The sequence below is a fragment of the Ictalurus punctatus genome, chromosome 26, assembly GCF_001660625.3.
Source record: "Ictalurus punctatus breed USDA103 chromosome 26, Coco_2.0, whole genome shotgun sequence".
Taxonomy (NCBI): domain Eukaryota; kingdom Metazoa; phylum Chordata; class Actinopteri; order Siluriformes; family Ictaluridae; genus Ictalurus; species Ictalurus punctatus.
In genome coordinates, this window is record NC_030441.2 from 13,463,654 (window position 1) to 13,491,471 (window position 27,818).

Below are 27,818 nucleotides of genomic sequence, written 5' to 3' on the forward strand. Positions count from 1 at the left end.
GCTAAGTTAATTAGCTATTGTATAAGCTATGGCTAGTGATTAAAAAAAAAATCCTGGTTGTTATGGGACGTTTTGTTACATTGATCTCAGCTTTGCAAATTTGTACAAGGATTAGTCGTTATAGCTTTTCTCATAACTTCTTTGTGCAAAATTCAACACAAACTGTAAGATTGGACTGATTTAAGGAACAGTGAAAAAAGAGAATGACTGCTGAACAATGTAAACCTCACCAATGATTTAGGAGTTTTTTCCTACCATGCGGAACGATGTAAAGATAGAGCAAGTGCTGGTCGTTCAGATTTTTCCCCTTACCTCACGTTCCAGTGCTGCTGCAGGCATGATTTTGTGGAACAGTTCCTCTTTCATCGTGCCAATCCGGTGGCCATTTTAAGTTACTGCAGGAAAGTGTGGAGCAAAATGTCTGCTGGGGGAGGGGAACTTCTCTTAATTATTGAACAAAATAAATGGAAAAATAGCTATGTGATTCAGGGAGTTCATGTGTTAATATCAAGCAATCTAGTTTTCAGTTTGCTCACAGTCAAGAGCGTGATGATTAATTCATAGTTTGTGTTAGTTCTGACAAATTTTCAAAGAGAAAAAAACCCCGATAATAAATGACTAATTAAGGAGAGCACCTGGATCCTGTTTGCACCATGTGATTTAAAAGCTGTAGATTAAAGGGCTTTAAAAATCATGTAAATTTCTTTACTTGTTTCTTGTTTAATCTAAATGTGTAGAGGAAGAAAAGAACTCCCAGGAGACAGGTTCTATCCTTAGCAACATGCAGAAACGATGGTTCATTTTTTCGTCTGTGTTTAACAAGTAGCATATGGCACTAATATTTGTTCCCCCCCCCCACAGGTGTCAATCATCATACACTGATCGTCTTTTCTTGCTCAGCACTAAAAATTGGCAAAGCAAATCAACTTGTGGTAAGTCTTATTTTTATGGATAGACTTCTCCTCTTTCTTATGCTTTGCACTGCCCACATGCACCTAAAACAAACTACTTAATTCAAACAGTATATAACACTTATTATTTTGGAACATACAGTCGGTGTCTCACACTTGTTTATTCAATCACTACTCGCATATCAGTACCATTTATAAGGTGCTCGATATAACACCAGAATGCAGAACTTGTAGTCTAATGAAATTCAAATAATGTCCATTTCACTAAAACATTTCAGTAGTGTATGAGGGTGCCATTAGAGAAAGGTGTTATTAGCTTGCTCACGATCATTTGTTGTTTTTGCCCAAGGCACATTTGGTAGACATGTGCAGTTACTGTTTGCTTTTTATCTAGGATTAAATAAAGCAATGAATGGTTGGGAAGATGCATGACAAATTTACAAACTGGTGCACTGAAGCTTAAGATACATAAGTCTTATGTGTACTTAACCAACCCCCCCCCCCCAAAAAAAAAAAGACAACCCCTAATATTTGCAAATACAATGAACGACACAATAATGAACAAACGTTGAAACGTGGGTCATTTTAGGGCCCTGATTTAGCCTTGTTTTAGGGTGTCGTACCATTAGGCATCTCTAATAAAAAACAAAAGACAAAACAGAAACTCAAATATAGTATAGCAATTTTGAAAGATGAAAATTATAACTATGATGAAGTTCTGACAGATCTAGATCCAACAATTGTTCTTTATTTACATGAAGGACAGAAATCTTTATTTTTTACTGGTGGTAAACCAAGAACTGGGGTGATGTTTGCAGTCTGATGGTGTTCGTGGTTGCATGTTTGCCTCACACATACAGGGTTGGGGGGTTTGAATCCCGTCTCTGCTCTGTGTGCAGAGCTGTGTGCAGAGCTTGCATGCTCTCCCCATGCTTCAGTGCTTCCTTCAGGTACTCCAGTTTTCTCTTCCAGTCCAAAGACTGATTGTTGTAGTTTGATTGGCATTTCCAAATTGTCCGTAGTGTGTGAATGTGTGCGAATGTGCCCTGCGATGAGTTGGCACCCCATCCAGGGTATCCCCTGCTTTCTGCCCCGAGTCACCTGGGGTAGGCTCCAGGCTCCCCTGCAAACCTGTGTAAGGTAATTGGTATGGAAAATGGATGGATAGCTGGAATCCTGATATAGAAATTACATCAATGTCCAATTAAAAGCACAGCTCTAAAGTTGTAAACATTCCCAGCATGAACATGAACCATTAAGTGGTAGACCATTCAGACATTACTGATCTTTTTGTTTCATTACTTCATTTTGTTTCATCTACATGATATGAGGTCTTGCACCCAAATAAAGCAGGCCAGAATTCAAAATGCATACTTCACATAGAAGTTTCAGCTATATGATTATGTATCGGTTATCTTAAATATTCATGTATAATTTAACAGGATAATTCATTGATCATCTGAATTTAAGTACCCACCCACTTCCTCCACCCCCATTGGATGCATGCTGTAGTACCAGCCTCTTTCTCACTCCCTCCTTCCCTGTAGGCTTATGATCACTAGTGAAGCTTGCGTGTGTTCCCTTCAAATAGGTGGTGGCCTGCTTTTTAAAAACAGCTGTATAAGGTCAATGCCCCACTCGTCCCTCTTTCAAAACATGCCCTATACCCCCATGACACTCTGTAATGAATCATTCTAATGCTGAACAAGCTCCAGAATGCTAAATATAATAAGTTACATGAGCAAGACTGAAATCGGTCACGGTGGTTGTTTTGCAAGTCGGTTAAGGGTTGATTTGTATTTTGCAAGAATTTACAAGGGGTGCTGTAGCAAATTTTGGCTAGCATCCTGCAAGTGTTGGACATTCTTTCTTGTTGTTAGCATGTGCAAGGACATGGGCCAGATTGTCAAGACCCAGTCACTATTATAATTAAGAGAATACTGACAGCATTTTAAAAGAAAATTAGGCAAACCCATCTTGCTCGTTACTAAATCTTAACAGTGGAATCTTTCCATTGGTTTTGGTAAATGTGGTAACTGAAGAGTTAAGATTCAATGTTTGTTGGATTCTGAGTGGCACACCAGTAAAGCTTTACCCCAAACATCACAAGACTGTGAGTTTGACATTTACAGCATTTAGCAGACACCCTTATACAGAGAGGCTTACATTTAGCTCATTTATACAACTGAACAGTTGCTGGTTAAGGGCCTTGCTCGAGGGCCCAGTAGTGGCAGCTTAGTGGTACTGGCAGTTGAATCACAACCTTCCAATCAGTAGTCCACTGTCTTAACCAGTGAGTTTGAATCCCGACAATGGCACAGCTGGCTGGCTTCAGGTGTCTAGGAGGAAGTAGTGGTCTTGTGTCTTGGTTGGCAGTTGTCATGTGATGGAGTGAAAACTAGTGAGTGGGAGCTGGGAATAGACCACTGGGAGAGAATAGGTGTAAAAAGAAAGATTCAGTGCTTATAACCTTAAGATTGTGTGCTAAAATCCCAGATTTGCCTGTGAACCAGTGTGGAACTTTTTTTCAGTAGTCTCAAGTTGGGGCATGTGAAAAATTAAGTAGTTTCTTGGCATGAGTTTCTTAAAAACATAGTGACTGATCAACCAGAAGTATATGGTGTAGAGGAATGGAAAGTACGCTAAAGGTGGATCAGCAGAATTGTCAACCAGTCAGCGTCAGATGTGCGAGACCTGATTGTGTCCTCCATCTGTGGTGAATTCACTGGAATTCAAGAAACACCAGACTGAAGCACTGAACCCAGGGCACTTGTGTTTGATTACACAGGAATAGCAGGGACATTTTCATTCTTGTTCACTCCTTTTCCATCCCTTACATGTGATGCACAAGAAGACAGTATATTGGGATCAGGTGGTGAAAAACCTCTCAAACTGATGTGTTCTTACTCGAACAAAGAGATCCCAACCACCTTCATTGTTCCAACAGTTGATTGTGGATATACAATAAAAACAGAATAATCCAGCATGGATTTTAACAGCAAAAGTGAGATTTGATAAAATAAAATACAGCAATGAAGTACTCGATTTAAGGGAGTGATGACGTTTCTAGAGAAACGGGCATCGGATAAACTGCATTTGTAAAAATTGGCGCATTGGGAATGCCTGCAATTTCTTGTCTGCTTGCCCTCATTCACGTTCACTGAGCAAGTGCCAAGGCTTTTGCTAAGCTGGTGGCCATTTTGTGTTACTGCACTATCAAGCTGCTGGTATGAAATGGACGAACATAGGAGGGGCTTTTAAAGGAACCTCGTCCTAAACGTCGTGCCACATTGTTTTCTTCTGCATTCTGCAGAAACTAATTCTGCTGCTTTTGTAAAGTTCAAAGAAGTGCTGTGCTTCACATGTTGAAGTGTGTTGCCTTTTTTTTTTGTTCTCTTTAGAAACAAGACCTTTAACTGGCAGTCAGTGCTAGACTGTTTGTGTTTATTATTAGAATTAATTCACTGGATCTAGCCAATATATTTGGTTCAAGTTATCTAATAATTACACACCATCTAATTACAGACTATCTGCAGATAGTCCCCTATGCAGACTATCTAAGTATTTACACTCATTTATTCTCAATTTAAGGGGGTATTTAATCTGTTGAAAAGATTCTTTGAAGAAATACCTTTCCTTAATTCTTCAGTATAGTGTTTTCATTAGTTCAGTGATTTTGGAATAGGAGGATATCGAGGAAAGGGCATTTGTTGGGGGAGGGTTTTGTTTTTAGCAGAACAAGTCTCAGCTGGTTCAGACTGGTTTCTGCTGCACACCTCTGATTGGCCAGCACTGTTAATGTGTTTTTCTATTTGCTAAAGTAATCTTGTACTAATGCTTATCTAAGTATGTTTTACTCTTTTACAAGGCTTGATATTTTAAGCTTACTGCATGAGTAAAGTCTAGTGCTGTATGATAGTGCTATAGTACCTGACTGTGCACTGTGTCATACAAGACTTGTGGACGTTTATGCACTCAGCATGGGGTGCGCATTTATTTTTCATATATTATTTTTGCAGTCTTGCTTTGTTACTTGCGCTATAGATTGCCTGCCGAATTTTGAGAATGTCTCACTCCCAATATTTAGAATACACCGTTCTGTGTGTGTGTGTGTGTGTCAGGGAAGGAGCGTGGTAACCAGGATGTGTAAAATTAATAACATGCTAACAGTCTTTCCATATATGAGACCTGTGGATACTGGTGAATTGGTTTTTCCTCATAGTGAAGAATTGGTTATATTGAATTCATGTGATATTACATTTTAATTATAGGTAAGAAAAGGGCATTAAAAGACACCCCCCAGTACTGGTAACATTTGGTATAGCCCTGTACCCTGTATAGCTTTCTCACTTCAACCGACTTTTTCCGTCTCTCCAAACACACTCTTGGCTAATTTAGTGACAGTGAAATCCATTCTTACAGTTTTAATGCTAACCATTGAATAAAATTCATTGTTATTTTTGCATTAAAAAATAATAAGGACTATAACCACAATTAACTCTGTTCTGGGCAGAATATAAAAATGAATCAATAATTGGATCAGGCTTTGTTCTGTTACACTGAACAATAATATAAGCATGCACACACCTAAAGTTTTGTTGGGAACCCCTGCTCTAGAACTCGGGTGACTCAGCAGATTAGACAGTTTCTCAGAATTTTATAACAGATTAAACAGTAACTTGCCCAGGATCTTTAATAACATCTCTCCCTTGATGGAGTAGTCTGATTTTATTGAAATCGAATAGCTATATTGTATGTTAATATGCAGATCGGCTCATTACATTTCAACACCATTCTAGTGTTCTTTTATTTTTATTTGATTTATAGATAAGATGATCGCTGCATCATAAATTGTGCGGTTTTGAAATCTGACTAACACTTTAAAAGTGCCAGCATTAACGGAGCATGTCTGATGCCTGTCGGGAGGGGATTGGCTTTTAAATGTGGCTTGGAGAGACATTTACACTTGTTAAACATGTGGCTAAAATGCATCTCCGTCCTCTGGATTTAAATCTGTAGCATATGTGTCTTGGGTGCATTTACATGTTAATTTTTATATGTATAGTCCCTATCCCTGATACTCAAGACTCATGAAAGTGTAAACCTGCCATAAGAGGTGGTATAAAGTTGATTCCCCTTGAGATCAAGATCCATTAAACATAGACAGACGCCAAGTTATGATCAATAGTCCCAAATGAGGAAACTTGTTTTACTATATTGCTAAATTTGTTTAAATGTTTGTAAATGGCTACTTCCTCCTGCTATTTTGAGGGGCAGAAGTGTTCTTGGCAATGGAGGCTGACTAGAGACATTTGTCTCTGTGCAATACTTGGCACCTGAAGGTGCAGAATTGAGCTTATTGTGGAAAGTGTAATAAAGGATATAAATATAACCCATGAACTGAGCCATGCTTATGTGATCCTGATTTAGCCATGTTTTGAATTGGACCCAGTTATGAAATGAATTTCCATTGTCGAATCACAAGACTGATCATAGTTTCTCTTTGAACTCATGTACTTGAATATAACAGTGTGAACACATGCCGGTTTAACACAATTCAGAGGAAAGACAAACTTAATTTTCTCAGCTATTGGATCTACAACATACCAACTCTAAAGGACATGTGGTACTCTCACTCAAGTTCTCATTATTCCTTCTTTCCTTCTACTTTTTAAAAATCTGTTAACCAAAACCTGTCTTCTTTAAGAATAATTCGGTAAACACTGAATAGTCGAGTTCGGTTACCTGACACGATAATTTTTCTTCTTCACTGAGTATGTGAAAGTGGTAAGTAGTGTTCTGATTTGCTACACGCTTTATGGTAAGAAAACTCACAGGCTTATGATTAGAAGACTAGATTTTGTAATTTTATTCATAAAGTCTTCAGGTTATTAAGCTCATGGCTTTGTCTTGCTCCCTCTTGTGTTGAGTCAGAGTTGCACATCCTGTCACCCCTCTACTTTTTGAAAATGGTTTGGTCTGGGACTAGCAGTAATTTTCCATCCTGTTTGCTCACTGCTGCAGTGGGGGATGGGGATGGTGTTTCTTTTTCATGGATTTTGTTCTTTTTTTTTTCTAATGTAAGTTAGAAGTTTTTCCTTTCAGATGTTAACATTTCGCACCGCACAGTTAAATGACATTTTGAAGTTTTTTTTTTTTTTTTTTTTTTTTTTAAATGTCCTGAGGTATGAAAGATTTGCCATGTGAAGACAAATCTTGCATACAGAACTGTCCAGATTATTAGTCTATTGTTGTTTGTGGTATTTGTGATTGTGACTAGTGTTCCTACACTGTGCTCTGGTGTTGCTGGGAAGATCGCAAAGAATATGCTCCACCCCTCTGTGCACGTGGTACAGTCCCAGCTCAACTTCTCTCCCTCACTCTGTCTCGCCTATATATAGGGTGAGCAAGAGTAAGGCCAGTTGCACTCGCATTCTTGTTCATGGCCTACGTCTGAAGCTCACGCAGGTTTACATTTAACATTTTTTTTTTTTTTTTTACATATTTCTTGTCATGCCGGATCTTTTTCGTTCACTTTTATGCCACTACTATAATTTAGTGAAAATATATTTTTCAGCATTGTTCAGTATATTTTAGACATTTTTCTGTTCTGTGTGTCATGTCGCGTAGAAGTTAGCATGAAAGCAGTGTCGCAAACTTGGTATGGTTTGGATTGTCGCCTTGGTTTCTTAACAAAAATGTTTTCTTGGATCTATTTTCAGTGTTTCATGTTTTCTTAATGTGCGGAAGAGCTTGTTCTCTTGTTTTCTGTATTATGTATGGATCTTAACACTACTGTTTGTGAAAATGGTGTGCGCTGTGGGTACGTTGATGTTGGCATTGGACAGTGGGTTGTTGGTAAGGATGAATATTCTTTGGAAAAGTTCTACTTTAAAAAAAAAACAAAAACAACAAAAAAAAAATTCTGATTGGTTGTACTTTGATGAATTAGCCTGTTTGGTTTACAGCTATTTGTTCCCGTCGCAAAGGGTTCATTTTGAATGTATTACGCTTCTGAAGTGTCAACTTAAATTGTTTCTGGCCTTTGGATTAGGGCAGTGCGGTTGTTGGCAACACCAGGCGCTGGTGGTGTTGCACATCACCAGGCACTGGTGTTGTTGCGCAACACCCTGAAGCACATGGTAGAGTCCTAGTTGTGCACCCCTCCCCCTCTTCTTTCTCTGACTCTGTATTGCTCTTTTGCTCCCTCGCTCTTGTCTACATGGTGTGTGCTCTTTGGACTGAGAGGCTATGCTTCCTAGCTTGCTCACATTCTTTCTCTCGTCAACTAATGTGCGCAAAGCTACTAACTCTTTTGACAGTCCTTGAACAATTTTGCACTTGGCATATACTTGCATTACTATTACTTTGTCGCTTTTTTTTTCTTCACACAAAATTTATGAATTGATCTGTAAATGATCTTGCACTTTTGTGAGAGCTTTCCACAGTGATCGTTTTAAATTGTCATTGCTTGTTTTTTTTTTTTTTTTTTTTTTTTTTGTGCAACCCCCCTGCTATGAAATAGCAATAAGCAATAACAAGAAAAAGCAATAATTAAACATGGATTTAGATGCACTTATAGTAAAAGATGTGCCAGAAGTGAGGCACTAAATAAGATTTATTGAAACTCACATCTTGTCCTAGATTGTTCGGGAGTGCATTTTTACCCTGTACTTTCTTATAAACAACTTTTGTTTAATGAGCATAATCTTGTGTAGAAATCAGGTTTGTCAGTAACCTAGTCTGTAATATTGACTAATTAGACTGGGGAAAATCTACAAGTAACTGTCTCACCTGGCTAAACTGGTAGCTAGGTAGTCTTTAGAGGTTCATACCACTTTTTGGTTAAAAATGGAATAGTCCGCTACACATTTGGGTGTGTCCGCTGCAGATCGAGGTAGCACAGACCCACCCTGGCCCACCCATGGGTACACCAATACGTGGAAATCTGGAGATGTATTTTCTCTTCAGTGTCTTTGAGAAGCTATCTCTGGGGTGCTTTTCACCACAGAAATCTGGTGATGAGGATCACATTGGGGCTTTCATCTGGAGTCACTTTTGACTTTGCTCCTTCACCATCTCTGTCTTGATTTTGATTGACTTGTTTGGCTGGGAAACATGAAGATAAGGATCAAAGAAGAGTGTACAGTATTGGAACACTTCTGGTTTTCTCTGGGGAGAACTTGCACCCCTTTTTGCTTATGGAAGAAATACTTTAGTCTCAACAGGAAAACCTGAGAATTCCTAAGAAGTATTGAGTTCTCAGTAGATGTTATCACATCACATTAAGCTGGAATCAGTGTAAGCTGAAATCAGTGTAACCAGTAAAACCTTTTTAGTGAGAACACCATTACCAAAATGGAGAATATGCACACCAGTGGCGGCTACGTGTCTGAACCATGGGTTTGCAACCTTCAAAGAACTTCCAAGCGCAGATGTGATCATGGTACACGCCTGCAGCTAAAACAAAATCCGCTGATGTCAGTAAGCTTGAACCTGGCTGCAGCTCAGAGATCTCTAAAGTTTATTCACATGAGCTCTGAAGTTGATTGAAGCAGGTCTTGCATGAGGTCCAACAGCCATTGTAACTATGTATCAACTATGATCATAGTTGTTGATTACACTTAATGATTAGCTTACCTGGGGATTTCCTCAAAAAAGCCACCAAATGTTTGCCAGCAGTAGCATGATACATGCTAGCAAAGGCACAATTGGTTTTTAAGACATTAAATATTCTTCCATTCTTGGATTTGCGATTAGATTAATCCATGTTTATGCACATCTGTGTAACATGCTTTATGCTGGCTCGTAGATCTGATTTCATAGATCACAAATGTGTGGTTTGTGCAGAAGGCCCCATTGTAGGGGTGGCTCGATTTATTGTTTCACGGAAGGAGAAAAGGAAACGCATATTGAAGATAATTTAGACTTTGTCTCATGCTGTAGTTTGCGGTATATGGAATTTTAATAATTTAATTGAGAGTCCTGGGATTAAGACAAACCTTGCTTCTTTAAGTTTAAATTTCTCATCTCCCTTTTTGCTCACACCTTTTGGTATCTGGTAAAAATTTCGGGAAGAAAAGGATATCGGATTTCTTGTTCTCTACCACTTTACCACTGTCATGATATTTTCATATCATGGAATTCTTTGTTTCTCTTCTTTGTGATCTTACTGCAGTGTCTTAACTGACCAACTGCGTGGGATCAGGAGAATGTAAAGAGGGATTCTGATTACTTCAAGTTAGGTTGCAATATCTGCATTGTCAGTCAGCATAACGCTGTCAATGAATCCAGTCACAAAATACCAAATCAAGGTTTCAAGCCAGTATTGACCGAGTCTATGCTCCATCTCAAATCGATGGATCCCCAAGTTTCAGCTGTACAAGTTGAATTAATGCAACAGAAAACATCTCTTTGAATTTTACTGTAACATATTGAAAAGCAATATTAATTACTTTAACTAGTCAAAGCTATAGTTTAAAACTTGTGTCCCTATACAAGCAATGTAAACAAGCAATGTGATTTATTGTTTGTCCAATATTGCAATGCTTAAATGAGGCAAGTAAATATTGAGCAATTTCCTTTTTTTTCTTTCTTTTTTTCTCTTCTTTAACTGCTCACTAACTGCTAAATTTCTAATGATTTACCCATTAGATGGTTATAAATCTAGGAGGAGTAAGTCTATGGAGGTGCATAAATTCATTGACTGAAGATTTCTCCTAATTAACCAGACATGTTTTGTCATGCATGAATGATAGTTTCCTGTAGTTTTGCCTGAAGATTAGATGCATGGTCTTGTATTACAGAAGGTTTGTTATTGTTTGCTGTATTGACAATTAAAATTACCATGACCAATTATTATAATTTTTATTATTCTCATAACCAGTACGTTTTTGCAGCACTAAAGTTAGTTTTATGCCTTGTTTGTTTTCCTTTGAATGCATTATGTACATGTTTATTTAGTTGGCAGATGATTCAAAGCCTCTTTCAAGTGAGGCAGAATCAAGTTCAAGCAGAGAGCATAGGGTCATGCTCAAGGATCCAACTTTTTGGCAGTCACACAATTTAGAATAACAAACTTCAGGCCACAAACATAGCATGACAGTCATGTTGTTAAGGTGGTTTACTTTTATGAACCAAGCCACAATTTGAGGATAAAATTCAGAGTGTATTTTTACAATATATGGAAGATGGTGGTTTCTGGTTCTTCAGTGCCTTAATCAGAAGACTGGTGAATTGGATTACATTAATGAAATCCAGTATTTGGTGACTAGTACCTGCATTCCTGAAGGTAACGTTTTACAGACTGCCTCGGAACGTACATGAAAGTCTTAAGAAAGCTGTTTGGACATGACCATGGTTATGCTCTTCAGGATTTCATATTGGATGCCTTTTCTATAGAGCATCTGCTAATGAGAAGCACATACCATATAGGCCTAGAGGTTTTCTTGCACTTACTGGAATTACGAACTTCCCTCATCACATCCTCTTGTTAATTTCAGTCATCAGCATAAGCCAAACACTTACCCATTTTGGAATTTTCCTTGCTCACCATTAATGTATGTCAATACCACATGCATAATTGAAATGCTAGTTTAAGGTTTTTGCAATCATAACTAACACTTGACAGAACTTCACATTTTATGCTTGGGGGAGGGGGTGGGGTACAGGGAAAATCACAAATATTCCATGTGTCCTGGAAACCTCAGTGGGGAAATCTGAGTGTTACAGATTGCAGATATAGATGCAGCCAAATGGAATCACTGGCTATGTGGACAAATCTGGAGTGAGCAAAGAACACGCACACGAAAGCCCTACATCTAAACCACAGGTTTACTTGTATTGACAATCCTGCAGGCTCTGACGAATTTAGGCTAAAGTTAGGCGATCTGCTTCAGAAAAGCACTTGGGGGGGGGTAGCAGGAGGTGTATCTCGTACTCGCAGTTCATGGTATACCACACTTGTTGTTGAAATAACATAAATCTAGGCACAAAATGACAAGTGTTCAAAGTACCAAAGTCATTTTCTTAGAGGTTTTCAAATGGTGGGCTTGTATAGGACAATTTTTGTTATGCTCCCTCTAATGTCGAGACGGAGCTGTGCAGCTCCACAGCCGTGTCCTTGGAAAAAGTGGTACGATCTGTTCGTAGCTGTAATTTTCCACTCTCTTTGTGCAGAAGTGGAGGAGGGGATTTATTCAGCCTTTCACCATGTGGAGATTGACTGCAGCCAGAGACTTTTTTTTAATGTATATAAAATATTTTACAATTATACATATTGTGTGAAGTTTGTACTAGACCAGAGGAAGCATGTTTCCACTTCTCTGGTGCCAGCAGATCCTGTGCTTTGTGTATAACTACTGGGAGAATAAAAATCTTGATTTCCATCATGAAACCAACATGGTTATGAGTATGTTTTGGCTGGTCACTCAACCTCTGAATTTTAGCATGCCTGTCAGTATGGTTTTTTTTTTTTCTTTTTTCTTTTTCTTTCATCGGTCAGGCTTCACCCATGACACCACAGGAAGAGCTTGTTGCAGTGATTTGCTCTGCTTCTTTTGTAATGTCAGTAGATCTGGAGTTGTACACATTTGTCCATAGTCCTTTTTGCCCAGATTGTTTGCAAGTACCTTTTAAGATGGTGATCGCATGTTTACCAAGCAGTGCTTTACTGTGCTACTAACTAGCCGTGCCGAGTTTATGGTACAGGGTTTTTTTTTTTTTTTTAATTATTATTTATTTAATTACTTAATTGTAGACTGCATGCTTTATATATTAAGACCATCATTGGAGGAACTATAATATAGGCAATATTTCTGTCATGCTCCCTCTTGTGTGGAGACAGAGCTGTGCAGCAAAACACCCCTCTGTGAAAATGGTACGATCTGAACCTAGCTGTAATTTTCCACTCTCTTTGTGCAGAAATGGGGGAGGGGATTGATTTGCAGCTCTTACCATGTGGTTATTTTTATTTAATTTTTTTTTTTTTTACTATTTTGCTTAATGATTTTTTACAGTTATACACCAAGACATTCTTTTCTTTTGCCCTCTTGAATGTATATCTTGACGTAATTTTTATATATATGTGTGTGTATATATGTATATGTGTATATATATGTATATATATATATATATATATATATATATATATATATATATATATATATATATATATATACATACTACTTGGTCTAGTTTGTGTGTTGGTATGTTTTACCTGGTTCCGTGTTGTAGTTTACGCTGTGTTGATATTCCTACAACAAGGTGTTAATAGTGACACCTAAACACAATGTGCTACACCGAGGAGCATGTGGTGTTGGTTGCTTATGTAGTCTTCCTGCCCCTCTGGTTCTGTGTGCGCGCGTGTGTGTTTATGAGCTCTTCCTGGCTGACACGTTAGCTCACTCATGTGTATTGCTTGCGTTGTAGCTGATTGGGGGCAAGCTACTGAGTGAGAATTAACAGGCATATCTTTTGAATTTTGTGCTGCTTTTCTTGACTAAATTTCTTTTCTTTTTTTTTTCTTTTTTTTTTAACGTGGTCAGTGCCTGCTTCACATAATAATCCTATGGAGCATACTATGTTTTCAAAAATGCCCTGAGCTTCTTTTGGGAAGCTCTCAGCTGCATTTTGGAACAGCGTTTTTTAACATGGCCTAGCTTTAAATACCAAGCCATGTTTAATATCTAATGTTAGTTAGTTGAGGTATCTTTATGTAACATCAATTAACTAGCTTTGCTGGCTAACGTAAGATTAACATCTGTATAAGTTGGCTAGCAATTTCTTTAGTTGTAAAATAGGCTGCATTGGTTATTTTTCCTCTATCTGCTTTTGCTAATGTTAATGTCCACAAGAATTACTTCCTAACAAAAAAGGGTTGTACTTCATTTATTCTTTGTTGGGGCAATCCATACAGGATTTCGCAGAGTTTTTTTGTGTGATTATTGCGGCCAAAAATGCTTGATTTTGATGTAGTTTTTTTCAAAATTTACGATGCAATTTGTGGAGGTTTTTTTTTTTTTTTTACGGAAAACTACTTCATTTGGCCAAATGTGCAAAACAATTTAATGCAATTGCAAGTCTTTCGCAGTGTTTTTTTTTTTTGGTAAATGAGATCTTTTTAGCTGTACTCATGTTCGACTCGCGTGAATCCAAGAGGTCTTTGGCTAAATGTGTGTCATGATTACGTCACATGACGTGTCTTGGTCCAAATCTGTGAAAAGTTGCAAGGTCCTGCAAATGTTATTGTGTTTCCTTGATTTTGCGTTTATGATGTCTGGTCACAAAATCCTGGAGGGACTGGTTGGGGACTTGGTGACTTTGTGGTTAGCATGTTTGCCTCGCACCTCCGGGGTTGGGGGTTTGATTACTGCCTCCTCCCTGTGTACTCTGGTTTCCTCCCCCAGCCCAAAGATATGTGTTTTAGACTGATTGTCTATAGTGTGTGAATGGGTGTGTGTGCGAACTCTCACTGCTGTTTTTACATTCATTCTGATATGTCGCCAAAGTGCCTTATGTTCATTCTGCTTAAGACACTCTGCCGAAACACCTGGACAACGTGCCTAAGCCTTTCTATAGTAGGCAAAACCCTGATTTCCATTGTTCAGAGGAAAACCTTGATGTTGCAAGGATTTGTTGTACTTTTTACATGGGATCACAAAGTCTGGGGTTATTCACATGCGTATGTCCTACATACATGTACGCAAATCTGTTTCATCCTGATTTATTGAGGGTGTCCTCAACATGGTGCTCTCATGTTAATGAGTCCTAATATGCTGTACCATCGGTGTTGCCAACTTCTGTTTCTTTGCGCAAAGTCACCAAATGGCACCATGGATTAACTTGCATAGTCACTGAATTGTCACTTATTTGTCAGTAAAAACCTGTTGCATGAAAAAGGCAGACATTTTGAAGATTTGAAGAATTGAATATTATCAGAATAGGAGATGGTTGGGGTGTTTTTTCTTTTCTTTTTTTTTTTAAATAAAAAATTAAATAATCTGCTGTCTCAACTTCTGTGATAGTGATGTGAGCTGGAAAGCTCAAGTTTGGTGATTAACTAATCATTACAGACAATACGTTTATAATCTGGACCAGAACTTGTCATGCTCCCTCTTGTGTTGGTAAAGATTTGTGCAGCAGAACACCCCTCTGCTTTGTGAAAGTGGTACAATCTGTGCCTGGCTGTAATTTTCCACTCTCCACAGCAGTGGGGGAGGGGATGGAGTTCTGCTTTTCACCACCTTGTCATGGATTACTGTTTCCAATGTCTGTTTAGAGACATTTATGTCGTCTTCAAAGTTTGTTTGAAGGGTCATTGAGGTTTGGAGCAAAGACTTAATTTTGACATATTTTATCTAGTACAACGTTTGCCCTGTAAATTCGTTGTCACTACATGGTGTGGTGTTGGTGGTCACACCTGAACACATCTGCTCCACCCACTGACGACGTGTTGGTTTACTTCTCATCCCCTGCTGCTTCTCTCACTTGTGTCTGTATATGTTGGGAGTTCTTCAGTTATGAGCCTTTTGCTCACTACACTGTGCACAGATGATGAGTGATTTAACAAATGTTTGAGATTTTCTTCTTGCTTTTCCTGGTTCTTTTTTCTGTTTGAGATTTTTAGTACGAACTCATCGGATCTCCTTGTTTGCCACGGTTTCTCCCCGGGGGGAAAAAAGTGAGTCTTGATGTGCTGTGCCATAATTCCCCACACATGGGACAAACAAGCAGCTACATTTTAACAAAGCAATGTTCTTTGCGTTTTGAGTTAATCACTTAACTACAAATTAGGGCTATTCCTGTCAAGCTCCCTCTTGTGTTGAGGCAGAGCAGAACACCCCTCTCCTTTGTGGTAAAGTGGTATGATCTGTGCCTAGCTGTAATTTTCCACTTGCTTTGTGGAGCTGTGGGGGAGGGGGTCTATTTCAACCTTTCACCACATGGTCTTTGACTATTTTTCATGTCGTACATGATGATTTACACACACCTTTACATTGAGACTTGTTTGCCTTTATACCTTTTTAAAGTATGGTCCTGTTTCTATAGAACGTTTTGACTTGACTTCTTGTAGGGAATTGTCCCTGCTGTGACACACGTTGTATTTGTGCTGTAACTGTTGGTGTTCGTACAACGCTGTGTTCAGGTTTCAGCATTATCACCACACTGTGCTCCACCCAGTAACATGGCGTTTGCTTGTTTAGACGCACTCCCTGGTTCATGCTTGTGTGTATGTGTGTTGTGACTTCCTCCGGTCTGAGAGATCCTATCCCACTTGCCTTGTGTATTACTTTTTTCTGATTGCCTTTTTAACCAATTCTGGTTTTGTTGGAGGCAACTGTCATACACTTAAAAAAAATAAAATAAAAATGTTATAATTTTGGTTTATACATGTCACTCTGCTAGGACAAAAACACCATTTCTGTGAGATCCCAAAATCTGAAACTTGTTCTCCATGCCTTGTTACCCAAAATACCCTACTGTGAAACATGACTGTGTTCGCAATTTCCCTAGTGAGTCTTGATGTGCTGTACCATTTTTAAAAACTCAGACCACACACAGGGTATTTACATTGTTTTTCATTATTTGAGGGGGAGATTTTTCTGATAATCTCTTATTAGAAACTGAGCCTTTTTGTTTAGGTTTGTCATGCTCCCTCTTGTGTTGAGGCAGAGCTAAACAGTTGAACACCCCTCTTTGTGAAAGTGGTACAATCCATGTGTAGCTGTAATTTTCCACTCTTGCGTAGCAGTGGGGGAGGGGTCCCTTTCGCCATGTTGGTTCTGAATAACATTTGTGTTTATAGGCTATATGAAATACCAGGACATGAGCAGTATTTATCTAGAGCAGTCATACATGGTGTGTTGTAACCGTGATACTTGTACAAGTGGTGTTAATGGTGACACCTGAACCTTCTGCTACACCCAGTAACATATAGTGTTTGTTGCTTGTTTAGTTCCCCTCCCCCAGTGGTTCTCTCTCTGTGTGTGTGTGTGTGTGTTGTACTATTCAGATTTGATAGATGTTAGCTTGCTACCTTGTGCATACAGTATTCATACAGCTGATCTTTGATTTTTATTGTGATATTTTTGGACACCTCATGACTCTCACATGAGCTTGTAAACATCAAACATGGTTACACCTGAGATGTTACTTTCTCCGAAAGATCACAATATTATGGATATAAAAAAGAAAAATTATTCTTTGTGCCTTTTGTCCCAGAATGTTTAACAACCCCCAAAACCCCTTGTCTCACATCACTATGCACATGCATGGACTATGTCTGCATGTTGGCATAGCTACATAGTAGCTAAAATTGTGCTTTTTGGTGGTGTTGTAATTAACCTTGTTACCTCGTGTGTTGAGGCAGAACACCCTCTCCTTTGTGAAAGTGGTATGATCCATGCCCAGCTGTAATTTTCCACTCTGTTTGTGCAGTAGTGGGGGTAGGGATCAATTTCAACCTTTAACTAATGAGATCTTTGGCTATTTTTCTTGTAGTATATGAAATTTTTACAGATCATTTACACCTAGATTTATTTGCCTTGTACTCTTTCGGTGTTTGGTCTACAAATTGTTCTGGTCTTTGGGTGCAGTTTATTCGGTTTGAGAATGTTCATACTTTTCCTTACTATTCTACAGTCTGTTTTTGTTATTTTTAAATAGCGATTTCCGTTTTTTGTTCGTTTAAAAATGGCAGGCTTATAGCCTGTAAACAATTACAAGAAGCCCTTTTTAAATAGCTCTGCTCTCTTGTTACGAATTTAAGTAGTCTCTTCTCACCCCTCTTAATTGGCAGAATGGTATAGTCTGAGTGTAGCTGGAACATTCTGCAGTTGCTGTGTGCGTGGAGTGTACCAGTGGGGGAGGGGATATACCTCTGTAAGCTTCCTAATTGTTGATTTTTATGCTACAGCTTTCGTTTAAGATATTTTCAACTAGTAAATTTGGCTTTTGAATTTGTGTATCTCTGGCTGTTGGTGACATTGACAAAACCTTGATTTTACCTGAAGGGAAAACTATAAATTTGAGAGTCCAAGCTACCAGAGCTACTAACAAACACCCCACCCTACACCACTTTATATTTCCTTAAACAAATATCCTGCTCTTAGTCAGAGATACTAGTGATTAGCTATGAAGCATTGAAAGATTAGTCATGGTCCACTTTTCTAGCTCATGACTTCTAAGTTTGCAAGTTTTAGTGCATGTGATTGCTAGCATAAGTATTTGTATCTCCAGTAACTGAGTTAATCACATGAACTGTTATGCCAGTGCTGAATTTGGTAAAGACTACATGCCTTTTGTCTAGATGCACACAGGTCCTATAATCTGCTACAGCTTAGTTTATGCATGATGAAGGGGAGCGATTTCTGTGCATCGATTTGCTCCTCAGTGGTTTTTGGGTTTCTTGCTAGGGACTATATATGCTTGTAAACCTCTGTGTTGGTCTCTTTCCCCCTTAAAATGAGCTCATTTGGAATGGATATACAGGCTAGGTGAAGTCATTCAATTTGACAGCTATCAGATTATGCTGAGAAATTCTGATTTAACATTTCTTCGTGGAAAAGGAAGCTGGAAAAACTCAATTGAACTAAACAGAATTTCCCTTTTCGTTCTGTTTTTCTTTAATTATTTGTTGTAATTAGCCATCAGGGCTAGCAGGCCATTCTCCCTTTTGAGGGAATTGTGTATTGAGTATCAATATTGGTATAACTAGCAGGCAGTGACACTATGAACAATATTCCCCTAAAAGGGAAAAAAATGGCTTAAACAGGGGAAAAAAAGGTGCAGAGAGCCAAGCCCTGGTGGCCATCTTGAGTTTCTATGAGGAGCACTACACTCGGTTCCTGCAATGCTGTGGGGGAGGGGAGGGCAAACATTAAGCACCATGAACAACATTTGAAATGGGGACCATACTACCAGCTAGTATCCTGTTTTTCGTTTCCCCCCAGACAAATAATGGAACTCGGATCAAGGAAATACATGGCGGAAGGAAGAATCTAGTACACGTATTTTTAATTCCTGTTTTATCACACGCCATGTTTTCCTGTTAGGTGTGTTCTGTTTGTCAGAATTGAGAAAATTTGGGAATATGTGGCTCTGCCTTCTATTTATTTATTTTATAAATGCGATTTAAAATTCAGTGATGCAGTTATGGAAAATGTTTATTTGATATTCAAAATTTGTGCGCATTGGATTACCAAGCGCACCTTGCGTGTGGTAACTGATCTTCCTCGGATTACAACGTTCAGTGTCGTTTTAGATGTCTCTATGCAAATGTACATTTTTGCTAACATACTAATAGCCAATACGTAGATTATCACAATTAAGGCTGTGCATCCCAGAAATCATGTCATAATTTTTTTTCTTATTTTAAAAAAAAAAAAAAAAAAAAAAGCTTGCCTGACTCGACCATTCTGCTCGGCCGCGGTGTATATGTAGAAATACATTTTCAGACCTGTTGTCATGGTCACTAGTTATTCCATGTTGTAGGTGGAGTATGAACAGTTTGACAGGAAGCGAGAGGCGCTGTGCACGTGGCTCAGAAGGAGACGTTGCTATATTTAGCGAGCAGACAGTGTGCAATAGCAGAACTGCAGCAGTGCAGCAGCAATGCAACGGCTAGTTCAAGCATGCAGAAGATGAAAATGAAGATCCGTTTATGCTAATGATGGGCTCGTAGGGTTCTAGGTTTTTTTTATTTTTATTTTTTTTTTTTTTGAGATGCTTATTCGTGTTGAGGATAAATGAGAGAAAGCAGCACTAACAGGATTTCAAACGGGCAATACAGAAACGAGGCTGGTCTTTTTAATTTAAAAAAATAAAAAATAAAAATAAAGAGAAATTCGGTCATGTCTAGACATACAAGGCCATTTAAACATACATATCGAATCCCTATTCATGGGGGGGGAAAAAAGATGGAAAAAAGGGATCAGACTGGAGCGGAGATGCAAATCTCATTTGACAAAGGGGCCTTTGGATATCAGTTCTGCTTACTTTGTAATACAAATCTGAATGTTAATTGCCCATTGTGTCACACAATTTCTATGTAGTGTCATCATGACTACACTGTTTTGACTGGAGTAAAAATGTCAGCAATGCTGAGTCTAAGCTTAAACTGAGCGACGATATTCTGTACTTTGCTTGATAAGGGTAAAATATTTTTTTTAATGTACGTTAGCAGTAGGGTTACTATGTACAAAAACAGTTGCTGCAGTATTTTTGGTGGTTATAGTTAGGAATACATTATTGCTATGAGTCTGAGATCCATAAGTGAATCTGGTCTTTAGTCAGAAGTCCTGCGGGACTAGAAACACATGCCAGTTGTAGCCAGTCCTGGTACCTGGTTAATAAACTGTTAATGTATTATTAAACTACTGTACACTAAAGTAAGGTCAATGTTGCTAACGTGTTTTGTTTTTGTTTTTTAAAAAAAACAAAAAACTTTATTCTCAGGTTCCTGTAAAATTGTGTGGGCAATTCCCTCCATGAACAAGGAGGTACAGAGGAACACAGCGATCAGGTGAGACAAGCTCTGTTTTGTGAGCTTTATGCTGCTTGGTTATGTTTAATTTAATGTGAGGAAATGTAGTTTATACACCTTCATGAAACACCATGGGAAAGATCTGTGCACCCCTGTGTCGGGTTACTCTGTGATTTTGGATCACTTTGTGCTATGCTAGTGGGACAGACGAATTTAAACACGATCTTGAACATGAGCTCGGAATCAACTGTGAAACTTGATAAAAGATCAGAGCATTACCTAATCAGCCTCTGTTGTCGCTAGCAGACTCTGTATCCTGTTGTCCTCATTGGCTGTGCCTCTGACCAGTGAGGTTGAAGTGGGAGGAGATACAGTGCTGGGTTTTCACCCCTCCTGTTTTTCCCTAACAGATGCATTTTGTTCCGTCTCAGTAGAGGAAGTGTATTAGTTATTCTAATTTGATCTGGGAAGTGGGTTAGTTTTCGGTTAGGGACTTGCCTAAATCTAACTGCTATCTTCAGACTAGCTTGATCTCTGAGGAGATTTGCTGAAGATGGCAGTGTAAGCAGACTTGTTTAGGTGTAGAAATCTGTGCAGGATTTTTTTTCTCTTCTTTCTGGGGTTGAACTGCATTTTAAGGACTTAACTGTGTCCTTGGGTGGAGAACCGCTGATCAGTGGCATTGGGACAAAGACAGCTATAGATTTGTGTTAAAGGACATTAGTGGTATCTGGACTAAAGCAAAGTGTCATGTAGGGTGCAGAGTGCCACCTAGTGTTCTTAACTATAATTGTCTTGGACCAATAAAAGAGACGCAGCTGCTTAAGACTTGAGTAGATGGAATATTTTGAAAGTGTTTCTCTATTAAATGAAGTTAAGCAATTGACATGAACTAATTGGCCAACTGTCTCTCTCTTAGTTTAACCAGGTGAAAAAATGGAAGTTGCCGTTCCAGAAGAGCCTCAGAAGAAAATATTCCGCGCTCGAAAAACCATGAAGATGAGCGATCGCCAGCAGCTGGAGGTGCTGCATAACACCTTGGTGACGGCGAACCCAAACTCCTCCTCCTCACGGCCCCAGACACCACTGGTGAACGGAACGCACGGGGAGGATGGAGCGAAGGGGAAAGAGAAGGACAAGGAGACTGGGACGAAGTCTCCTGCCTCACCGTTGTCACGTGCTTCTCCATCGCGCTCAGTCTCAATCTCGCGATCACCATCTCCGACTGTCAGTGAAAATCGAAACCCTTCACCTTCTCTGAAGAAAGGCTCTGAGAAGGGCAAAGGTGACGAGAAAGACCAGAAGGATGATAAGAAGGCCGAAGAAGTCAAAGCTGACCAGATCGATGTGAGTCATGCCCAGGACCTTAAAGACTCCATGAACATAGAAAATAGAGATTCTTATACAGAGTTAGTACATAACATTTTAAAGTGTTCAGTATTCTGCTAATGTAAACACACTAACAGAATCTTGAAAAGCAAATCTGACAGATTCCTGCATCTCGAGACTCCTCTACCCAGGACTCTCGGAGACCAGAATTGTTCGGATAGTTTTGTCACGCCCGTCTTTCTTGCCTTCTTTTATTCCAGATCACCAAATCTGCACGCACCGGTTCTCCGTCAGTGTCTGACAAGAAGGCCGAGCAGAAAAAGACCGCAACAGACCAAGCGTTGAACGGCGAGCTGCCCATGGATACAGACAGCACTTCCCTTGACAACGGTTCAGCGGAGGACAAAAGCAGTAAGAGCATCTCCTCCTCGTCTCCTTCCGGCTCTCCGGCCGCCAGCCTGGAGTGTGACCCGGAAGTGAAAGAGGGGTTTCTCTGCCTCAGTGAGGAAGATGAGGGTCAGGGAGAGCAAGATGAGGCGAAAGACAGAAACGAGGAGAAGATGGATGTGGATCCTGAGAAAGAGGAGAAGAAAGAGGGAGAGAAAGGGTGTAATGTGGCAGATGGCACAGGTAATTAGTGCCTATAAAGACGTAAACATTTTTAGACCGAGGTCCTGAAGGCAGTGCTCAAATAACGTCATCACGTAGGAATGAAAATCGATGTTTGATGAACTGGAGATAGTTTGGTTTGCAAGGCTAAACACTGTGCAGTGTTTTCGCAATTGCATGCAGCAGTTCTTAGGCAAGAGGAGGTGCTTTTGCATGCGCAACTTGTTTCTTAAATGTAACAGCAGATTTCAGTGATTTAAGAGGGTGATTGAATATCGTCTCTGGTCATTTAATAGCTCAGGACGCGTGAAATGCTCAAACTTGTGTAGTATGCTCTGATGCCAAAAGTAGGAGGTGTTTATTTCAACCTGCAAATGGTGGTCACTAAGATTTAGGATTGAATTTAAATCCGTACTGGCAGGGGTTAAAGTTGGGGCCAGAACACTGTTTTTAGAGGATTAGACGAAGCAGCTGTCAATAAAACATCTGCTCAGTGGAGAAGCACAGGTCGCGTTAATTTCTGCACATTCAGTGTTAATCTCCCATCCAGTCAGGACGAGGAGTCGTATCTACTTGCCCGTCAATCATATTGCCTGTTGATTCAGATATTATGATGTTGAGGGAGCATTGAATGAAGAATACCACTTGGGATGTCCTACTGAGGCAGGGCTCTGAGCAGGGGATATAGCATAAGCAATGATGGGGAAAATTAGATCGACTCAATTCTGATTCAGGTTGAGAATTGGAGTAAAGTGTTTGTATCGGGCACTGTTCAGGCCCAGAGGTTAATTGTAATTTCTTGGAAATGACAACAGAGATGTTGTAGTATGATGATGAACATTTGATGCACTTTGATAGGGGAGTCCATTGCTGTTTAGTTACAGTTAGAAATTTATCCCGAAACTATTGCTCCAAGCCAACCAAAGCTTATTGCACTACATGCTTATCTGAAATACAGCATCATAACGTGTGTGTGTGTATAAAATATATTTATTATAATGTTTCTCAAGCCAAAACCAAACACACTCCTCTGTCCCCTCTTAAACAGGCACCAGCACACCTTCTGGTAAAAAGAGGTCCTTGTCGCCAATCGAGGGAAAAGATGGATGGAAAGATGGGGAGATCAAGGAGGAGAGAGATGGAAAGAGAGCAAGGGTGGAGGGAGTGCAGTTGGAGGCTCAACTGGAGCTGAAGATCACTGCCAACGCAGGAAGCCGTCTGAAACTGGAAAAGGTTTGTGTTTCGCTTTCTTGTGTATATACACCTTTTGGCTTCGTTCCATCCATTCATGTGTAGATTTGAAGGCTTTGTGAGACGGCACATTGTGTGCTCCTTTTCTTTGGTTGGTTGGTTGGTTTGTTTTTTGTCAAGTCAGCCATTTGTTTATACTCGTATATTTACTGTTTTTCTCTTTCTCTCAGGTGGTGCAACAGTTGGTGGAGGAGCGCTTGCGTGTGCTGCAGATGACTGTGTTTGACTGCAATCTACAAGAGCTTAAGGACAGAATGGAGAAGATTGATTCCACCACCAGGCAGCAGAAAACTGTCCAACATACCCTACAGGTGAGCCCTAATCGTTGACCAGGTTGTCCTATGACACTTGACGTAAATTTCCGAAAATATTTGAGACTCCCTTTCTAAAGTAGCAGATTTGGCTGTTTTAACAAAGCAGGAGCGGTGTCTAGCTGAGCAGCCCTGGTACATCTGGGGGAATGGAGCTCGTTTCTGGAATAAAAAAATGTCAATAAAACCGCCATTAGCTTACAAACCAGATCTTCAAATGAGTTTTTCTAAGGGTTTCCAAGGCTGCTGCATATTTCTAAAATTGTTTAGTCCTATTAATGTACTGTGCTGCTCCTGCATACAATCTGATCTTTTAACCAGACGTGCATGACTGATGTAGATGGTTTCAGTGTAAATTAGTAAATCGTCAAAGTGTCCGCTTGCATTTAAAATACATATTAAGAAATGAAACGAGTGGAGAACAAGTGAATCTGTTCTACCTTATGAGGCTTTTCTTCATGGCAATGTGGAATATTAAAGTATTCTGTAGTGTAGTGACTTGCATTTTTATCGCAGGTTGCAAACTGTCTAGCCAAAAGCTGTGTAACTTTATCATGGGTATAAAATTCACACCATTCACCTATTGAAAAGAGGAATGAAGGAAACTAGGAGATCGGAAGCTAGCCCGTTTGTTTGTAAAAGTCTGTTTATGTGGGGGTGGCACAAAGCATTCAAGCCAGAAATGAATAAATTTGAACAGTGGTGCAACATTTTAATGTTGGTTTAGTTTACTAATTTGGGTACCACATTCATGCAGACTTATCCAAGTAAAGTCCTTAACTGATAATAATGTAGAAGGCGAAGGGGCGTGTCTGATCGCGAAGAACCGTGTTAAATATAGAAAAATGTACAAAGTGATTTTATGAAGGTGATTGAAATGCCCTGGTCTAGTCAGTAACAAACACTCTCTCTTGGTTTCAGAGTAAGATTGCACGACTTACCAAGAAGTTTGGAGCTGCTAACCAGGCGTCTGAGAATTCCAAAAAAGCTCAAGAGGTAAGCAGAAAGATTACAACTAAATCAGTTAATCACTACTGTCCTCCTTTTTTCTTCTTTTTTTTTCTTCCCCTTCCACTATCCGAAAACAGCAACAACATTTAGAAACCAACTAAAGGAACAGCTTGCTTTGGAAAGTAAGTATTTGTTCTTTCTTTCTCTAATAGGCTGCTGCTGCCGCTGCCATTGCTGCAAAGCCTACTCCAACACCCACGACAACCCCAACAACTCAACGGTGAGCGTTTCATTTAAGGTTTTGCTAATTAATGGCAGCTAACAGGTCCCTGTGAGAAGGTCTACTTCCTGTTGTCTTCAGGCCTGTCTCAGCCTGAGCAATAGATCTAAGAGAGTAGGAGTGCTTTGACTGACATCGTGATCTATGAAAATGGTGTCTGGCATCAGCGGGGAAATTTGGAAGTCTGGCACAAAGCAGAAGGAGGTCTTCAAGTGCAGAGAGAAACAAAGTCGTAACAAAGCACGTTGTTTTAAAGACCCAGTTATCATCTGAGGACATAAGTTTTGCTGGCAGCAACCCATCAATCAGCCAGTTACACTTCTGTGCCCAAATGTTTTCCAAGGGAATAAACCTCAGATGTTGCACGTGGACTTGTGTCAGAAATTACCCGAAGACTTTCAAACCCAGCTTAACCTTTTTGGTACGAAATTGACCGCATGTTTGCTGGTTGTTACGACGATGGATCAGGTATCATCAGAGAAGTGTGTGAGATTTCAGTGACGTTTACGATCCTATTACCCTGTTGTGTAGCGACGGAGTAAAATTGTCATATCAACGAATTGCACGTGAATTATGAAAGGATGAGTTGTTTTTGCTTTGGAGGAAGAGCATACAGCTTCTTGAAAAAAGCAAATGGTCTATTTGTAACGCTTATGACCGAAGATCTCAAAGAAAGTCATAACACCTTTGCTGGTTATCACACTTGGTGGAATTTGGCATCACCGTCAATCACTGCTTTAAACACTACAGCCCACGTGACCTGAAAGTCCTGGATGGATTGGACTCCCTTTAAACAAACCAGCCAATGGATTGAGGATGCATGGAGGCTAGTCAGTGGCTGATTTCCAGAAAGCCGATTTGATCGAATACGATGGAATTATCGGCCTCGGTGATGACGCACAGAAGAGAAAACTCCTTCCAATGTGTCTTCCACAAGTGAACGTAAAGACCAATCCAACCAAACATTTTAGGTTTTACGTATACCGTGTAATCCTTCTTGTCAACCATTGAACATTTTAATAGTCACATGAATGTTTTTAAACTCTTCTTGCATTACATGTTCAGGATTATATGCTTATGTACACTACTATCTAAATCTGAGCTTTATTGAAAGTGCCTGGTTAAATTTTTCTCTTTAACATGTGTACAGGGAATGTGCAACAGAGAAAAGTGTTCTATGCTGTCAAACTTAAGACAATGCATTTATACCCCAGTGCAACCTGTAGGATTTAAACAGCAGACTGCTATATAATGTGAATTGTATATATTTGTTTTATTATATATATTTTTGTTATATATTTGTTTTATTACAGCACTATAAGGACCACTGTGGACCCAAAGCTGCCCAATCCTTCTGCAGCCGCATCCAGTTCTACTGGTGAGTGTTTATCTTGGTTGAATCCAGTCCGCCTTGAAGGTAGCTGCTAAAGTCTTGGATTTTTTATTTTTTTTTGCAGATGTTAAAGCTAGGTTTTGTTTTTCAAATAATACTTAAAAAGCCTTTCTCATGTCCTTTAGCTACTCCGACTCAGCCAAAACCTCTCTCCACTCCAAGTACACCGACCTCCTCGGCACTGGCTGCACCTGCGCCCATCCTCCAGCTCATAACCACAACGACAAACTCCACACCCTCCTCCTCCAGCTCTTCTCTGAGTGGCCAGGCCCAAGCAGGCACTCTACTGCTGCAGTCCCGCCCAAACACGGGTGGCATGACAACCAACACAGCCACGTCAGCCGGCCAACCGATGTCCATCCAGCCTTTGCTGATACAGCTGCCCCTGGCTATGGCTAATGGCCAGGGTGGAACCATAGCTGGAGGAGTTGGCCTGATTCCCGTGTCCTCCTTAGCCACGGTTACCAGCCTTAGCAAGGCCAAGACCACGACAGCCACCACTTTTATCTTGCAGAAGACTGCAGGAAGTGTTGTGACATCATCCTCCTCTGCTCCCTCTTCCTTGACCTCATCAGCGTCTTCGGCAGTGACGCAGATGCCACCTAGTAGGCCAGTGTATCAGGGTGGCACGGGCACAGCAAGCTCACCCAATGCTGGCATCTCTGTGACAACGGCCCGCGCCCCAACACAGTGCGCCACCGTCGTCGGAATGGCCACCGCTTCATCGTCCCCGGCGACCACAGGCCCTGCTGCAACAGGCTCGGCGGCAGCCGCAGCTGGTCCTCCATCAGTCTCTGAGATGGCATCCAAAACAGGTGTGTGCACTCTTACAGGCCAGCTCTATTATTTCAAGTGAACACACTTTTATAATTTAGCTTGCATGTACAGAAATCATCTTTCACCACATACAATTGTCCATCAATTTTACGATCCATCCATATATCCATCCACAGATAAACTACCGGTCAAAAGTTTGTGGACACTCGACTGAAATGTTTCTCAGGATCTTAAAACTCTTTTGATCTGAAGGTGTATGATTTAAATGTGTGAAATCGGTGTTGTAGACAAAAGCATAATTGTGCCAACATATTTATTTCTTTCATTAGCAAAATAATATTTATTTTAAACGGACGACTCGGAGTGAAATATTCCGAAAAGCAACCAATAAGAGTCCAGCGTCGGTGTGAACTTCTTTTAATACTGTTTAAAAAGCATTTCAGGGAAATTCCTCAAGAAGTCAGTTGAGAAAATGCCAAGAATACATTTGTGGAAATTCTAGGCAAAAAGGGCGTCTACTTTG

General features: G+C 39.8%; 1 protein-coding gene across 8 annotated transcripts in view; it reads left to right on the forward strand.

Moving 5' to 3' along the window:
• The window catches only part of atf7ip (activating transcription factor 7 interacting protein), a 55,695-nt gene that overhangs the window by 19,730 nt on the left and 8,147 nt on the right, over positions 1-27,818 (forward strand). For 3 of the 8 annotated variants that reach the window (XM_017457156.3, XM_017457148.3, XM_017457154.3), the window contains exons 2-11: positions 862-932; positions 20,367-20,433; positions 21,314-21,741; positions 21,984-22,353; positions 23,381-23,565; positions 23,754-23,894; positions 24,816-24,890; positions 25,058-25,125; positions 26,439-26,503; positions 26,644-27,333. In XM_017457156.3, the coding sequence (XP_017312645.1) occupies positions 21,331-21,741; positions 21,984-22,353; positions 23,381-23,565; positions 23,754-23,894; positions 24,816-24,890; positions 25,058-25,125; positions 26,439-26,503; positions 26,644-27,333 (2,005 nt within the window). In that variant the 5' untranslated portion in view covers positions 862-932; positions 20,367-20,433; positions 21,314-21,330. Of the gene's footprint in view, positions 1-861; positions 933-7,306; positions 7,380-20,366; positions 20,434-20,797; positions 21,742-21,983; positions 22,354-23,380; positions 23,566-23,753; positions 23,895-24,815; positions 24,891-25,057; positions 25,126-26,438; positions 26,504-26,643; positions 27,334-27,818 lie in introns of those variants that run through there. The other 5 variants (XM_017457155.3, XM_017457149.3, XM_017457152.3 and 2 more) reach the window with 5 other exon arrangements.